This window comes from Mustelus asterias, chromosome 17 (genome assembly GCF_964213995.1).
Source record: "Mustelus asterias chromosome 17, sMusAst1.hap1.1, whole genome shotgun sequence".
NCBI lineage: Eukaryota > Metazoa > Chordata > Chondrichthyes > Carcharhiniformes > Triakidae > Mustelus > Mustelus asterias.
Window position 1 is genome coordinate 60,343,550 of NC_135817.1, and position 17,311 is coordinate 60,360,860.

Here is a 17,311-nt window from a genome sequence, read left to right on the forward strand (position 1 = left end):
CCACATCTGCAATGTGAGTTTTGGTCTTTATATTTAAGAAATGATATACTTTAATTAGAGGCAGTACTATAAAGGTTCACTACATCATTTCCTGGAATTAGAGGGTTGTCCTATGACGAGAGGCGAAGTAAATTGGGCCTATACTATTTGGAGTTTAGAAGAATAAGAGGTGATCTCATTGAAACTTAAGATTATGAAGAGACTTGACATGGTAAACACCAAGAGGTTATTTTCCCTGGCTGGGGAATCTAGAACAAGAGGGCACAGTCTCAGGATATGGGGAGTGCATGAGCATGTAGGAAGGTGGGAGTTGAGGCCATGATTGTACTGAATAGTCGCTTGGTAGTACAGAACTTTAGGATTGCTGAAAATAAGAGACATTTTGTCAGAGCTTTTCATTTTGCACACAGCAGGACAATTTGCACAAATACCAAATGTAAGGAGAACAACAATATTCCCTGTATACGAAGAAAGTGCTGATTGGTTGGCAAGTGGACTTTGATTTATAGAGGCATTGCCTTGGAGAATGCACCAGTTGATGGTGACTGACAGTTAACTGCCAAGCATTGCTTGAAATTTAACCAGTGGAGCTTGACTCTGATTGATCAAGGCATTGCCCTGAAGAATGAACCAGCAAACAGCTGTTACTTATTTTCTCATGTTCCTTTCTGCCCTAACTTAACTATGACTGGTTCTGCACAACATGAATTGACTAAATGGTTGGTGAATTGTGACAACCAGTTTTGAACAAGTTTCCACATATATATTGAAGTATTCCTTCATATTTGTGAAGACCTACAGGATTTGCATATCGATTGTAATGCTGTGCTATTTGCTCATTTGACCTTGCTAGCTTAGCCACCAATGTTCCACTTAAGGAAGTCATAGGTATTTGCACTGCAGCACTATATCGTAGCGATCTAGACCTGTCACGATTGCGTGAATCAGCATTCATTAAAGATATGAACTCGGCAACTCATAGAATCACAGAATCCCTACAGTGCAGAAGGAGGCCATTCAGGCCATTGATCCTGCACTGACAACAATCCCACCCAGGCCCTATCCCCGTAACCCCTATTATTTACCCTAATCACCCTGACGCTAAGAGACAATTCAGCATAGCCAATCCACCTAACCTGCACATCTTTGGAGTGCGGGAGGAAACTGGAGCACCCAACAGAAACCCACACAAACTCCACACAGTCACCTGAGGCTGGAATTGAACCAGGGTCCCTGACGCTCTGAGACAGCAGTGCTAACCACTGTGCTGCCCCAACTCATGCAGTTGGGTTCAGTTTTAACGACATCATGTATGCTAAAATAGATGGTGTTGCCAGGAGATCTCCTCTGGGCCGAGTTCTTGCAAACATCATTGTTGGGTTCCATAAGAAACGTGTCTTCGATGGAATGATACTGAACCTTCTACCCCTATGTTTCTGATATGTGTTTGATACATTTGCTATATTTAGTTTTACGGCTGAATGTAATAATTTCCTTACATGTCTTAATGGACTTCCTCCTGCGCTCAAATTCACCCTTGAAATGGAACAGTCAGATGAACTCCTTTTCCTTGACGTAATAGTTGAGAAATCTGCCGGGGGTTCTCTACCACAAGCCTAACTTCAGTGGTCAACATACGCATTGGGATTCTTACAGTTTGACACAGATATAAGATTGGCCTTATTGATTAGCTCTTAAATAGGGCCTGAGGCACTTGCTCATCATGCAAGCTTGATGCTGAAATAGGGCACATCAAAGGCATCCTGTGGGATAATGACTACCCTGGTCAGATCATTTTGTGTTGCATATCACGCAAACACATGAACGGGCTTAAGGCCATCACTCTACCTCAAAATATCTGGAAGGGCAAGGTTTCTCAAACATTTGAGCAAAGGGTGAAGCTAGCTGTTTCACACTGCTACAATACCGGAGCAACATGTGTAGAATTTGCCACTAACCGATTGCTGCCATCAAGCAAAAAGATGTTCTGCCTAACACACAAATGAGTAATGTGTTATATGAACTTTGTGCCTGTGTGATGCTCTGTATATTGGCTATATATTCCTAAAATAGCAGATAATATCAAATGACATGTCCCTTCCAGTCTTCACAACAGGCAAGGTACAGACTATACCCATCCAGCCTGTGCTTGCAAAACTCAAAACACAGTGTCCAACATTAAATGTGATTCCGTGGTTGGACAACATTTGCTAAATAATCCTCAAAAGATTACACTGACAACCAATTTAAGATTGATAGCTGGCACACAGTGTGGCACGTTTGTATTAATATACAGGGCTGTGTTCTTTGCAGACAGAAAGAACATGTACACATATTGCGCCTGTTTCAGCTAAACAAAATGAGTGACTGGTTCATTCCTCAGGGCAATTCCTTGACCAATCAGAGTCAGGCTGCCTGGTTTGAATTTCAAACAATGCTGGGCAGTTAACTATCAGTTATCATCAACTGGTGCATTTTCCATGGCAATGCTTCTACCAGTTAGAATCCATTTGTCAATAAACATCTCTTATACAATATAAATGTTTCTTTCGCTGTCTTTTTGCTGTTCCCCCATTAAGAGTGCACATCATAGCTAAATGAAAGGAGAAAGGCACAAAGATAAGGATGTGGTGTTGGAGCGGTGGGGGCTGGGGACAGTGATAAGAGGTGCATCATCTGCAGCTTGGAAATCAAAAAATTGAACAATATGGATCACATTTTTAAAAATTAATTTGTGGGATGTGGGCATTGCTAAACCAGCCTTTATTGCCCATCCCTAATTGCCCTTGAAATGGGATATGAGGAGGATAAGGATGAGAATATCATCATTTTGAATTGACTCAGCTCTGCTGCTGGCCATGGGCTCAGCAGGGGCTGTTCCAATAATGGCCAACACTGTTCCCTCCATGAGGAATAAGATATACAGGTGTGACATTACTCCTCTTGATAGGTCCTGCTGCCTCCATTTGTGTGACAGCACACTGGTTAGCACTGTTTCCTCATAGCGCCAGGGACCCGGGTTCGATTCCGGCCTAAGGTGACTGTGTGAAGTTTGCATGTTCTTCCCATGTCTATGTGGATTTCCTCCGGGTGCTCCGGTTTCCTCCTACACTCCAAAGATGTGCAGGTTAGGTGGATTGGCTATGCTAAATTGTCCCTTAGTGGCCAAAGATGTGCAGGTCAGGTGGATTGTCTATACTAAATGCACGTGTGGGGATAGGGCAAAGGGGAGGGCCTGGGTGGGATGCTCTTTCAGAGAGTTGATGCAGACTTGATGGACCAGATGGCTTCTTTCTGCACTGTAGGGATTCTATGGTTATCCTGCAGAAGAGTGAAATGTGTCAGGCGTATAGAAACTGTGGGATGTGGTTATGAGGTTTCAGCAGTTTAGTGTGTGAGGATGCCATGGGGCATACGAATGTTAGGTATGAATTGTGACTGATAAGAGACAGTTGGTAGATGAGTGATGGGGATGTGCAATGAATTGAGGCGAGTGGTGCAGTTGGCGGGATATTTAAGACGAATTCCGACTTTGTGATAATTTTGCAGCACTCTATCCAGGTCCTCGGGATTAGTTCAGGCATTGACCTCCATGGCAGATTGCTCCCACTGCCTGTTGAGGGCCTCCTGCAGATACAGGCATCTCTTACTTTCCACCTCCTTCACAAAATATTCAAAAACCTTGCATCCTGCTGTCTTGTATTGTGCCATTTTTCAGTTTCCTAAGTTGGATGCACTCCCAGAATGACTGTCAACATCTGATCCAGCTAGAGTTCACCTCCCCTTTAAGAGGCACAGGCTTACTTTAATAAATACTTGGAGGTTACCAATCTTGGACCCACTGCTGTTGCGTGCAGCAAATGAACAATGCATATAGTGCTGGCTGCAGACAGCATGAAGTTGACATGTTACCTGCATTTCAATGAACAGCACGAGTTAATCTCACCTTTTGATTCATGTGCCTGTTTTCGTGCCCGGATTAATTTAGCCCCCAGTCTTTTGAGTTGTTGGTTTAATTTGTAATTTTTACATTTGATTGGTCCATTTTAGGATGATTAAATGCCATTTTTTCCTGTTTGTACCATCCTTAGGGAAACATCCTGTTTCTGCATTGATGGAAATTTGCAACAAGCGAAAATGGCCACCGCCTGATTTTTTGATGGTTCATGACAGTGGTCCTGACCATCGCAAACATTTTCTGTTTAAGGTGAGCAAGTAGGATGTTAAAATTCTAATTTAAGTTTTAAGCTATTTTCTTCAGGTAGCGCTAAAATTCTTAACCAAGTAATAATTTGAGATGCGAATAGATGTTTTACATAAGTTTAAGTATCTTTACACACAATTAGGATATGATCAGGTTAATAATATGGAAATCTTGGAATTAGAATAGACCTTAACTCTTGGCTCCCCAGCGTCAGATTAATAGGGTACCCCAAAGATGCGCTGCGGAATTCCTCTTGGAAATTCCCAGGTAAGGATTTACCCATCAATTGTCCAGAAGCACCAACTTCCCCTGGACAATTTTGCTGCGCAGGGAACCATCTGACAAGTGCTCCGTACTGACTTATCTGCACTTAAATTGTAAAGTGCCTGTCTTGCCCGATCTTCCAAAATTGCTAATTTTGTACGGTTCTGAGTTTTACACTCATAATTACTCTGAAAAAGTTAGAAGGGAGAAAAGAAATTTGAACATCAGAGTAACTCTTTTAAAAACTCAGATCGAGCCCCACACACAGGACATCCCCCACACCCACAATCTCTTATGGGACACCCTGTGACTAAGCGCACTGCCTCTGCACCGCTCCCGAACCTGCCCCCCTCCCCCAGACTTCCCAACCCACACTCCCTGGCTTGACCCACCCAACTGGACCAGGACTAACCACCCCACCCCCAACCCGAACAACGCCATCTTGTCTGCACCCTCTGCAATTCCCAACTCTCTCCCCCCCGATGTTTGACATCCTCTCAAAATGTCCAACCCCTCTCCCCCTCCACCACTGTCCGAACCCCAAATGCCAATGTCCGAACCCCTATATCCCATTCCTTTACCATCTCCCTTTCAATTGGACATTTAAACTCAGCTGCTTTGTGTCCCCTCCTTGGCTTCACTCCTTTTATATTTCATTGCTGGAGCCATGGAAACCCTTTCCTGCCTGAGGCTCACCCTGCCTGTGTTAGGAAGGTCGGGCAAGACAGGCACTTTACAATATAAGCTCAGGTATGTCAGTGGTAATCCACTGCTGACTGCCACTCTGAGGATGTTATAAGCCATATGTCTTTAAGCCATTTTGACATTAAGCTCCAGAACTCTTCCACCTTGTAAGCATGGTGAGTGCAGCCATTTGAGAAGTTAAGCTAAATCAGTATATAAAGTACAATACTTGATATATGTTCAGGAAAAGCTGAATAAAACTGAACACAGTTATTTCAATATTAAAGCTGCAATGGTGAAATTCTGTGGTGGTAATGGGAATTGAGTATGCTGGAACACTCAATCGGTTCTACTAATCTTAGTAACTTTGGCTTACCCTATGTAGAAGATGCTTAGCTACAAATCTTGAAAAAAAATTTGATGAGTTAAAATGTAACTTTTTAAACAGAGATGTTATTAGTTTCCTAAATTTGTGACGGTGTGAGAGAATAGAAATAAGATTGAGATTTTCTTCTGAATAACTTGTGCTTCACAAGAATGAAGCAATGTTAATTGAGGGAGGACTCAACATAGGCAAAGCATTGAATTATTCATGGCAGAACGGCTGAACTCACTTTATAAAGTAAATTTGTATAATAAATCAGGAACAGGGGAAATTAGATTCAGAATTGTCTTGAAAAATACATGTAGCCATTAAATCATATGACAAAAATGTTGACATTGTCCTGCCACACTCCCACATCTCTCTCTCTAACCTGCGGTACGATGTATTGATAGTGATCTCTCACTCTCAAAATACACACTACAACACAGTGGGACAACAGTAGCCTAGTTTTATTTGACCAAGTTTAGACAATTTTTAAGCATCTTACAAGAAAACCAAACTTATATTAGATTGTCAAATATCTGTAACTTAAATTTGAACCAAAATTGATCAAATACAAAATTAACATACGTTTGCAACGGGTACCCGCAGTGAGAAGACTGATTGTCACATTTACAGTCTATGCATTTCTGTTATAGGTGATGATCAATGGCACAGAGTACAAACCAAGTCTCCCTAGCCCTAACAAGAAGCATGCCAAGGCTTCAGCTGCCACTATTGCCCTACAGGCCATGGGACTTGTTCCAAAGGATGGTGCTATTTCAGTTGCAAGTTTTAAGAGTGCTCCAGATGATGCTATGTAAATTATTTTCAGTATCTGCCATTAAGTTGTTTATAGCTTGTTTAGTGATCCTGTAAATAAAGATGTTTTAAATTTGTTGTGGAATTTGACTTTAAACAAGTTCTAATTGTGAAGCAGCTTTGTAAATGATGAGTAGCTCTTGTCCTCAGATATTATGTAGAACTTAGGCAATGACCATGATCATCACAAAGTGCATTTGTAAATACAAATCTTTATTAAAACCTATGGTTCTTTCAGTAATAAAACCACTGTGTAATATAAATGGCTGTGTCTGAAATTCACTCTGCTTATCAAATAGCTGGAGTAGTCAGGGCTGCATTTCTTTAGGCAATGGAGAATTTAATCACACTTATGCTCTGTGCTTTATAGATGGTGATCAGGGAAGTCAGAATTGAGTTGAGGATTTCTAGCCTCTAGCCATAGTTTTTATATGGCTAGTCCAATTGAGTTTCTGGTCAATGGTAACCTCCAGAACGTTGATAGTTGGGGATTTAGTAATGGCGATGCCATTGAATGTCAATGGTTAGATTTGCTCTTGGTTAGATGGTTACTGACTGGCATTTGTCAACCCAAGCCTGGCAGTTGTCCAGGGCTTGCTGCATTTGGACAGACTGCTGCAGTAGCTGCAAAATGTGCAATCATCAGCAAACATCCCTATTAATCTTATGATGGTAGGAAGGTCATTGATGAAGCAGTTGAAGATGGTTGAGCTGGGGCCAAAGGGGTTCTCCTGCTCATCTCATTGACACCATTTTCTTAAATATAAGAACCTGAGGCCGATCAGCTCTGTATTTTAACTTAATCTATCTGCCTTGGTTCCATAATTCTTACCAAATAAAAATCTTTTAATCTCGGTTTTGACATTTTCATTTGACTTAGCCTCAGTAGTTTTAGTGACAAGAGTTCTAGATAATTGATTTGATTGGTTGCTTATGGAACATGGCAAGATAGAATCTAGGATATGCAAATACCTTGATATCTGAATGTTCAAGATCAACTGTGTTTATTAGAAGTGCACAGTTCTGGGCACCACACTATAGGATATGACTGCATTGGAGTGCAAAGAGGTTTAAGAGGTTTACAAGAATGGTTCCAGGGATGAGAAATTTCCATTATGAAGAAGAATTGGAGAGCTGGCATCCTCAAAGTAGCTGTCTATGCTCACTGCTATATTTCATCTAAGGTAGATATGCAACACCAAACAAATGACCCACTGGACCAAGATTCATGAAATTATACCAATGAATGACATTATTTCATGGGATGTTTTCTGTCACAATCCATAATTGTGACCATCCATAATTCTCCTTCAATTGTTTGGTCAGCCATTTCAGAGGACGGCGTTCAACCATATTGGCTGTGGGTCTGGTGTCACAGACCAGGTAGGAATGGCATATTTCCTGCCCTGAAGGATATTAATGAACCAGATGGGTTTTTATGACAATTGTTAAACTCCACCTGCTGCTATAGTGAACCCAACTTGAACCTTGTATAGCCAGGGCTTCTGGATTACTAGCTCAGGGACACTATGCTACTGTCTCCTCGACCGTAGGATTGGCAGGATCCAAGCTGAAATTTCATCTAGATTCATCTTCACTCAAAGATATAACTAGAAAAGCTAAGTATGGACTCATAGTACTGCTGTTGACTAACTGCAGCTCTGGGAAAGATTTGAGGGGTAGCAAGCACATGTCTTCAGCAATTTGCAATTTTTAGATTAGCGGATTGTCCATTGACAAGTGACCAAAGTAGCACACACTTTTGCATAATGGGCAAAAGCAAGTTTGAGAAAACTTGTACAGTTTAAAATAAAACTAGGATAACATTTCAGAAAATGAATACTTTATAAACAATCAGGTACTTAAACAATTAGAAGGGCAGTGTCACCAAAAAGTGCATTTAACAAAATTTCTAATTCTGTCAAAACCTGGCTCTCAATTAAAACCTGATTGGTTTTTATCGAGTTAGTGCCACTTCACAAAACATTCAAGTCCAGTTGGCAGTTCAAATAAATTTAAAACGAAATAGTTACTAATATTTATCTCTATCGTATTTGAGATTTGCAATTACCTTCCAGACATTTTATGTAAATTGCTTGATGATCAACTTCATAAGCAGACTAAAACAAAAGCAAAATACAGTAGATGCTGGAAATCTGAAATAAAAACAAAATTCTGGAGAAACACGAGTCTGGCAGCATCTGTGATGAGAGAAACAGAGTTAACATTTTGAGTCCTTATGACTTCTTCAGATGTTCTTCCAGCATTTACTGTTTTTTATTCCATAAGCAAACTGCAGGTTTCCTCAAGCTGAAACATCTATCTTGTGTCATGATTTGATTAATAGGCTAAGTCAAATATTTAACCCATATCACAGTAAAGTGCTTACTAGAAAGTATGCTGACCACATTCTATCACCTCAGACAGTTGCAAAAAACAAATTTTCTATCACAGGCTAAAACTACTAATTTATTTACAGATAAAATATTGTAAGCAAAATGCTCCTCATTACAATAATCAGCTGTAAAGTTTTTTAAAATTCTTGCAGCTTCTCTTGAATCAGTAAAAGACTGATATGCTTTAATGGTACATCCAAATACTTGTGTGGTTCATTCTGTTCCTGGTCAATGCTTAGTCATAGACTAGAAAACTGAAGAATGGCTATAGGGCTGGTGCACTGGATCCATTGTTATACAAGTACTCTCCAAACTGTAAACTCATTGAATCCGAGTAGGGGTGAACACCCAAGAAAGGATTGATCTAGAAATTATGTTTTATGATGGAGTCTACTATTTGACTACACTGGGCCTTTTTGTTTAAAAAACACACCTAACAGCTGGAACTTATATTTATATCTCACCAAAAAGCAGAATGAAACAGCCCTCTGGAATGCCTCATACAAACAGGTAACAGGCTATTATTTGGGGAAGCTAAACATGGGTATGAAACAAAATTATATTGAGATCACGTATGTATAATTGATCAAATTGGGAGATAATTTAATCAACAGCTGAACATTCAATACCAGAGAATTTAAAAGCTACCTGCATTTTTGTTAGCTGCCTATAACAAAGATAAAACAAAGGAAATTGAGATTCTGGACACACACTTTCAGATAGACAATACAGATTTACTCTATTAAAAACAAAAGACAAATAAAATCCCATTGTTGTCTCTTATAAAGCTAGAGTACATCATCCTACCTATTAATCCCTCTACATTTCCAGAGAAAACACAGCCCTGGCTCTGCTGGAGTCGGATTTGACAGTAGGACCAATCCTGTAAACAGTCAAAAAGAGGACTTTTCAAATAGCAGATGACAGCCCCAGCTTCCAATTTCCACATTAAAAAATTGAAATGCTTTTGTTGTATGAATTAAACTTCAGTTAATATTGATAATAAAAGTGTACAATACTACATCAATAATATAACATGGATGTGGTCACATATATGTTTGTTGGTTTCTCATTCCTTTATCAACTTTCACAGATAAAATCCATCTGTAGTTTTTTTCAAGCTTCACATCTGCATACTGCTCAACACCTAAAATAAAAGCAACTCGTGATGGTGTGATTTTATTTTAAAGGAAATCACAGCTACCACTAAAACTGCTCGTAGAGTTCATAATTTCCAGCTGTATTTGTAGTCATTCATTTCTAGATGCTTCAACGAGGATTTTCCAAAGGTTGGCTGCTGCTTCAGTTGATTCAGAGTTTCAGGGTGTAGGCCACTATTACACAGCTCGTCTGAAGATAGGTCCTGTTAAAATGGAGAGATCAGGGCATCTTTAACAGTTCGATTGCAGCATATGAATAGCAAAGAATTGGAAATACTGTCTGGTGTGAGCTCCTGTGTATCAAGCACCATAAATAGTCTTCTGCGCCTTTAGCTGGTGCTGAGGACATGCCACCTGTGAATCAACTGAACATAGGCCCTTTATCTCAATAAAAGCGCATTACACATGCCAAATAATGATTTTTAAACACACCAGTTGAAAACCTGAATTGAATTTTTAAAAACAGAAACTAAAGGTGACTTGAGCTCACAGCCAACGATGGCTACCCAATTTATATCATTGCACTTTCCAATGTACTGCAGATGATGTCTCCATCCCAAAGACCCATCAAGGACAACGACCCAAGGAATATGAGGTTCCCATTAGCAACACATGAAAGCAACCACCTGAGATATTCAACTGGTGGAGACAAACAATAAAACTTAACTGCTTGGACAAGGGACCGTAAATGAGGAGGGGGTTCAAGATATGAACTTACCAAGCTATCATGGGGGTGCCTTAAACTCAATCACTTCAACAATGGGGAAGGGAATTTCTTGCAAGGAGGAATTCCCAGACATAAATTAAGTTACAAGGAATACACTAATAATGACCATGGGGCGGCACAGTGCTTAGCACTGCTGCCTTATAGCACCAGGGACCCGGGTTCGATTCCCGGCTTGGGTCACTGTGTGCGGAATCTGCGTGTTTTCCTTGTGTCTGTGTGGGTTTCATCTGGGCGCTCTGGTTTCCTCCCACAGTCCAAAAGACGTGCTGGTTAGGTGGATTGGCCATGCTAAAATTCTCCTTCAGTGTACCTGAACAGGTGCCTGAGTGTGGTAACTAGGGGATTTTCACAGTAACTTGCAGTGTGAATGTAAGCCTACTTGTGACTAATAAATAAACTTTGTTTGAATCAGAGTGACGGTCATGCAACAGGACCACCCTTTGTGTGTTTAAGCTCCAGCTTTCTCTACTCTAAGAGGATAAACAGCTGAGATGCTGACAAGAGAAAACCCAAGTGGGGTCCCTCCATCCTCCCTCTCCACCATACCGTGTAAACCTTTGAACCCTATTTGCTGACCATGACCACCCAAGGGCAGCCTTGTTGCAGACAGTGACTTCTTGAACAAAATCAATCCCACACTATCATCTCTGGCAGCCAAATCACCAGGCAACATATTTAATTTGCATCCATAAGGGCAACAGCAGAAGCACCAATTTCTTCCTGAAGTCAGCCAAGTCTCCAAACTACAGACTGTATACCCCTTCTATTTCTCTGTACTCTAATTCAATTAACCTATATTTCCTCACTCTTTAACCTACTTGTGTGCATGAACGTCAGTGTATTTTATTATTTTTGCTTAGACTGGGTTAAGTAAAATAAACTTTCCTCTTTCTTTGTTAAAACTCAAGAAAACCTATCCAATTGATTATTTTATGATCAGATTGCATGAACAGTTAAATACTCAATTATTGGCAACTATATCCTTTTCACAAAAGCCCTATTACAGTCAAATGAGTGGGAAAATAGGGGAGCTCTCCTCACCTGATCATACAACATACATTCCTTGCATAAATCCAGGGCTCATTGGAATCATATTTTCATTTCCCCCCACTCTACTTGCTAGTTCCTTCTGATTAACCGCAGCACTGTGGCTACTTTACCGTAGCATTATTAAATGGCAGCCTCAGACTCTAGGCCGTTCAATCTGATGCTGCTGCTCGTTTTACTGCTTCCAGGAGTTTCTTAGAGCAGCATGTTCTAAAGCTAACCAGAGATCAGGCTATTCTGCACATTACCAGGTCTAATAGAATCCCTACAGTGCAGGAGGCCGCCATTTGGCCCATTGAGTCTGCAACAACTCTCTGAAAGAGCATTTTACCCAGACACGCCTACCCCCACAACCCTACACCTTTACCATGGCTAATCCGCTTAACCTGCCCATTTTTGGACTTAATTAATAAGACAGGATTAGTAAATGACTTCATATTTAAGCAGCTCCTGGGTAAAAAGTGATCATGACGTGAATGAGTTTCACATTCTGTTTGAGGGAGAGAAGACTGGGTCTGAGATTAGTGCTTTAAACTTAAATAAAGGTAATAAAGATAAGACAGACCTAGCTAAAGTGAAATAGGAAATTAGGTTAAGGGATAGGCCAATAGAGATGCAGCAGAAGATATTTAAGGAGATATTTCATAACACTTTCTGTGAGAAAGAAAGATTCTTGAAAAAGGATGCAATATTTGTGGCTAACGAAAGAAGCTAAAGATAATATCAATTTGAAAGAAAAAATGTACAAATTGTGAAGATTAGGTCAGAAAGTTGGACAGAATATAAAAATTAGCAAAGAATAGTTACAAAGATGAGGGCGAAGAGAGAGAAAGCTAGCAAGGAATATAAAAAGTGACAGTAAGAGTTCCACAAGTATTGAAAAATTAACTAAGGTGAGAATTGGCCCTGCAGTGTGTGTCTGGGGAATTAATAATGGGAAATAAGGAAATAGCAGATGTATTGAATAGATATTTTGTGTTTGCCTTCACATTAGAAGCCACAAATAACACCCCAGGAATAATTGTAAAGGGATTGTAGAGGTGAATGGGAGAGAGAAAAATATAATTCCAATCACCAGGGAAAGGATAATGAGAAAAACATTAGAACTAAAAGCTGACAGGTCATCTGATCCTGGTGGACATCATCCTAGGGTCTTAAAAGAAGTGCTGCTGAAATAGTAGATGTGGTTTTAATTTCCAAAATTCCCTGGATTCTGGGAAGGTTCAATCAGATTGGAAAATAGCAAATAAACTCCTCTATTCATGTAACTTGCCTGTTTAAGAATGGAGGAAGACAAAAGGCCAGAAGCTACAGGTCAGTTAGCCTAACATCTGTCATAGGAAAAATGCTAGAATCTATTATTGAGGCTATAGCAAGGCACTTTGAAAATCTTAATGCAATTAGGCACAGTCAACATAGTTTTGTGGAATGGAAATCAGGCATGACTAATTTAGAGTTTTTTGAGGAAGTAACAAGGAACATTGATAAGGATGCAGTGTACTTGGGTTCCCAAAGAACATTTGACAAGGTGCCACATCACAGGTTACTACATACTGTAGGGTAAAATATTAGCATGAACAGAGGATTGGTTAGCTAACAGGAAACAAAACGTAGGGATAAATGGGTACTTTGAGTTAGTAAGATGTAACCAATGGAGTGTCACAGAGATCAGAGCTGGCACTTCAACTATTTACAATCTGTACAAATGACTTGGATGAAAGGACCAAATGTACAGTTGCAAAATTTGTTAGTGATACAAAGATAGGTAGGAGAGCAAATTTTAAAGAGAAGATTAGGAGTGAGATTTTCTGGATACGCTCACTCCAACACTGAATACCTTGCCCAAGGTCAACAGACCTTTGTATGGTCCTGTCCTGCCTGCTACAATTCCCTTGGCAGGTGGGAGGAGAAAATTCTGCCCAAGGACTCTACAAAGAGATAGATAAGTTGAATGAGTGGGCAGAAGTTTAACAGATGTAGTATAAGGTGGGGAAATGTAAACTTGTCCACTTTGGCAGGAAGAATAGAAAAACAGCATATTATTTAAATGGAGAAAGATTGCAGAACTCAGTTGTATAGGGGTGAGTGCTCTAGTACATGAATCAAGAAAAGTTGGTACGTAGGTACAGCAAGTGATTAGGAAGGCAAATGGCATGTTGTTGTTTATTGCAAAGTGCTATAGCTGGAAGGATATCATTGCATTTGTAGTTTTGTAGAGAAGGTTTACTTGACTGATTCTTGAGTTGAAGGAGTTGCCCTATGAGGAAAGGTTGGACTGGTTGGGTCTGCATCCATTAGAGTCTCGAAGAATGAAAGGTGATTTTATTGAAACAGATAAGATCTTGAGGGTACTTGACAGGATGGATGCTGAAAGAATGTTTCCCCTTATGGGAGAGACGAGAACAAGGGGACAGAGTTTAAAAACCAAGGGGTATCCCATTTAAGACGGAGATGTGGAGAATTTCCTTTTCCTCTGAGAGTCATTAATCCTTGGAATTCTCTTCCCAGAGATCAGGGGAGGCCAGGTCATTGAATATGTACAAGGCTCAGTTAAATAGATTTTTTGTACTTGCAGATTATGGCGGGCAGGCAGGAAGGTGAAGTTGGGACCACAACCAGATTGCCCACAATCTTATCAAATAGCTTGAGGGGCTTAATGGCCTACCCCTGCTCCTAATTCCTACATTCATATTTACCATTGATATTTATCATAACTCAATCCGACCATGTATTTTTCTGTTTCTTTTCAATATCAGAATAAAGGACAGAACTTGCATTTATATAGCGTCTTTCATAATCAAGAAGCCCCAAAGTGTTTTGGAGCCAATTAAATACTTTGGAAATATAATCACTGATATAATGTACAAAATGCAGCAGCCAATTTAAGGTCTCACAAATAGTAATAAGATATCGACCAGATAAGCTCTTTTAATGATATCATTTGAGGAGTAAATATTAACCAGGACAGTGGAAGAACTTTCTTGCATTTTCTCAAAAGTGCTAAGGTCCCTTACATGAAGCTGAGAAAGCAAATGTTAGTGTAACATCTTACCTGAAAAACAACACGACCACTTAATAGGCCATTCGCCCCTCAAATCTGTCCCATCATTCGATAGGATCACGGCTATCTGGCTGTGGTCTCAATTCCATTTTTCTGTGTGCCCCCCCATTACCCTCGATCCCTTGTCTATCAAAATCTACCTAACTTGGCATTGAATATATTCAATGATCCAGCATCCATTGCTTTCTGGGGAACAGAATGTCATATTCAATGACCTGGCCTCTCCTGATCTCTGGAAAGAGAATTCCAAGAGAAAAGAAAATCTCCACATCTCAGTCTTAAATGGGATACCCCTAATTTTTAAGCTGTGTCCCCTAGTTCTAGTCTATCCCATACCTCTCAGATCCACCCTGTCAAGTCCCCTCAGGAGCTCACATATTTCAGTAAGATGACCACCCATTCTTCTAAACTCTAAAAGATAAAGGCCCACACAATTCAACTTTTTCTCATAAGCTAACACTTTCATCCCAGGAATCAGTCGAGTGAACTCTTGTGAATTGCTCCTAAAGCAATTATATCCTTTCTTAAATAAGTACTCCAAATTCGGTCGCGCTAAGGCCCTAGCGTAGCAATCTAAGTATTGGAATGGAGTTTTGGCTTAGATTTTGTTCTTAAATCTACAACATTCTCTCATCAGATTCAAGAACAGCTTCTTCTCAGCTATCACCAGGCTTTTGAATGGTCCTATCATATATTAGTACAGTGGTTCAGTACAGCCTGATTCAGTACAGCCTGATTCAGTACAGCCTGATTCAGTACAGCCTGATTCAGTACAGCCTGATTCAGTACAGCCTGATTCAGTACAGCCTGATTCAGTACAGCCTGATTCAGTACAGGCTGATTCAGTACAGGCTGATTCAGTACAGCCTGATTCAGTACAGCCTGATTCAGTACAGCCTGAGTACAGTCTAATTCAGTACAGTTTGATTCAGTACAACCTGGTTCAATACTGTTTAGTTCAGTACAGTCTGATTTAGTATAGTCTGGTTGAGTGCAGGCTGGTTCAGCTCAGTCTGGTTGAGTGCAGGCTGGTTCAGCTCAGTCTGGTTCAGCTCAGTCTTTTGAATGGTCCTATCATATATTAAATTGATCTTTCTCTTCACCCTACCTGTAACTGCAACAGCATATTCTACAACCTGTTCTTTTCCCCTATGTATTTTATGAATGGTATGTTTTGCCTGTAAAGCGCGCAAGAAACAATACTTTTCACTGTATCCCAGTATATGTGACAATAATAAATCAAATCGTATGCTCAGGTATTATGTCACAACAAAAAGGTCAGCTCAATACTACTCAAATATCAATTGTTATAATAACCATATATTTTTCCTTTGAGATACTGTCTGCTTCAGAAACCTGTCCATTCAGAAAAGGGAAAAATACTTAATATTTCAAAAGCTACAGGCTCTTTGAAGATCAAAAACTACTGTCCCTTACCTTGTTTTCATGCTGCTCCATTTTGAGAGCTACATTAAACACAGAAGTTGGTTCGTGTGTGAGAAGGCTGGCCGAGAACTTTCCTTTCTGTGCCGACTTCAGCATCAGTGTCAGAGAGTGCAGGGAGTGAGGCATTATGGGACCGCTGATCTCAAGGCTGTGGGACTCCATCATCCCAGAGTGATTCTGTGTCCTAATATTAATGCTTCGGGCCTGAATAAATAATACAAAATTAAATGTACAAAATTACGACCATATTCCCTTTTCCCCAACTAGGAATGAGTAATGGAAGCTAGACAGCAGATTTCACCAAGGGAAAAACAGAGGGCAAGAAATAGAGTGCTGTTGCTCCCCAAATAGCTCAAAATGGCAAGCTGATTGCAAAAATCACATGGGATGCCATATTAGTGCAGGCACTCAGTGGTGAATTATAAAAGTGTGCAGAGCAGACAGATCACAAGATCAATCAATATCTGCCACCAGTTATTGCATTTTGGAGCTGAACACTTCAGCCAATGTCCTCTGAAACTCACAAAGGCAAAGGAAGGAACCTATACCAATCCTCCACCTTGCCCCAACAAGCACTACATAAAAGTAATCAATTTCTTCTGTGTTATTTTCTGATTTATTTCTACTGATACGCTACAATTCTACAAGTGTTTCAAGCTCCAAAAGTCATCAGGGAGTGGTGAGGCAGGATTTTTACTAGCTTCAAGGCTTCTGCACAAACAAATTGTGAGAAGACATGGATGTGCTAGTCGGCATTTCCCTTGGAGCACAGCATGATTTAGGAACCAAGGGTATGCAGAACAGGAGAAAGAAGGGCTGAACGAGGCCTTTCAGCAGGAGGTCATAGCCACTGAGGGTGGTAACGGAGAAATTCTACCTGAACTTCAGTAAGGAACAGAGAGAGAGAAACATTGGCTTCAATAAAGCTTCAATAAAGCTATTCTACCCAAAGGATATTTATGTTGGATCACAGATGGACAGAACCACAACTCACAATCAAGTCACAATTATTTTATCTGGGTTTCTGACCATGACTGACAAAGTAGTAATAGTGCAAAGCATTAAAAACATGTGATTTGTGTCAACTATAAAATATTAGGCATTTTAACATTGACTTCCATCAGCAAGTCAGGCTG

At 40.2% G+C, this 17,311-nt stretch overlaps 2 protein-coding genes across 2 annotated transcripts in view; one reads left to right on the forward strand and one right to left on the reverse strand.

The window, feature by feature from the left end:
• Positions 1-6,598, forward strand: part of sonb (SON DNA and RNA binding protein b) — a 51,500-nt gene extending 44,902 nt beyond the window's left edge. The window contains exons 11-12 of the mRNA XM_078232791.1: positions 4,092-4,207; positions 6,176-6,598. Coding sequence (XP_078088917.1) covers positions 4,092-4,207; positions 6,176-6,340 — 281 coding nt within the window. The 3' untranslated portion in view covers positions 6,341-6,598. The remainder of the gene's footprint in view (positions 1-4,091; positions 4,208-6,175) is intronic.
• A 1,569-nt stretch (positions 6,599-8,167) lies between these two features.
• The window catches only part of donson (DNA replication fork stabilization factor DONSON), a 32,109-nt gene continuing 22,965 nt past the window's right edge, over positions 8,168-17,311 (reverse strand). Inside the window, exons 9-10 of the mRNA XM_078232792.1 lie at positions 16,167-16,379; positions 8,168-10,097 (exon numbers count right to left, since the gene is read on the reverse strand). Of these exons, the coding sequence (XP_078088918.1) occupies positions 9,960-10,097; positions 16,167-16,379 (351 nt within the window). The 3' untranslated portion in view covers positions 8,168-9,959. The remainder of the gene's footprint in view (positions 10,098-16,166; positions 16,380-17,311) is intronic.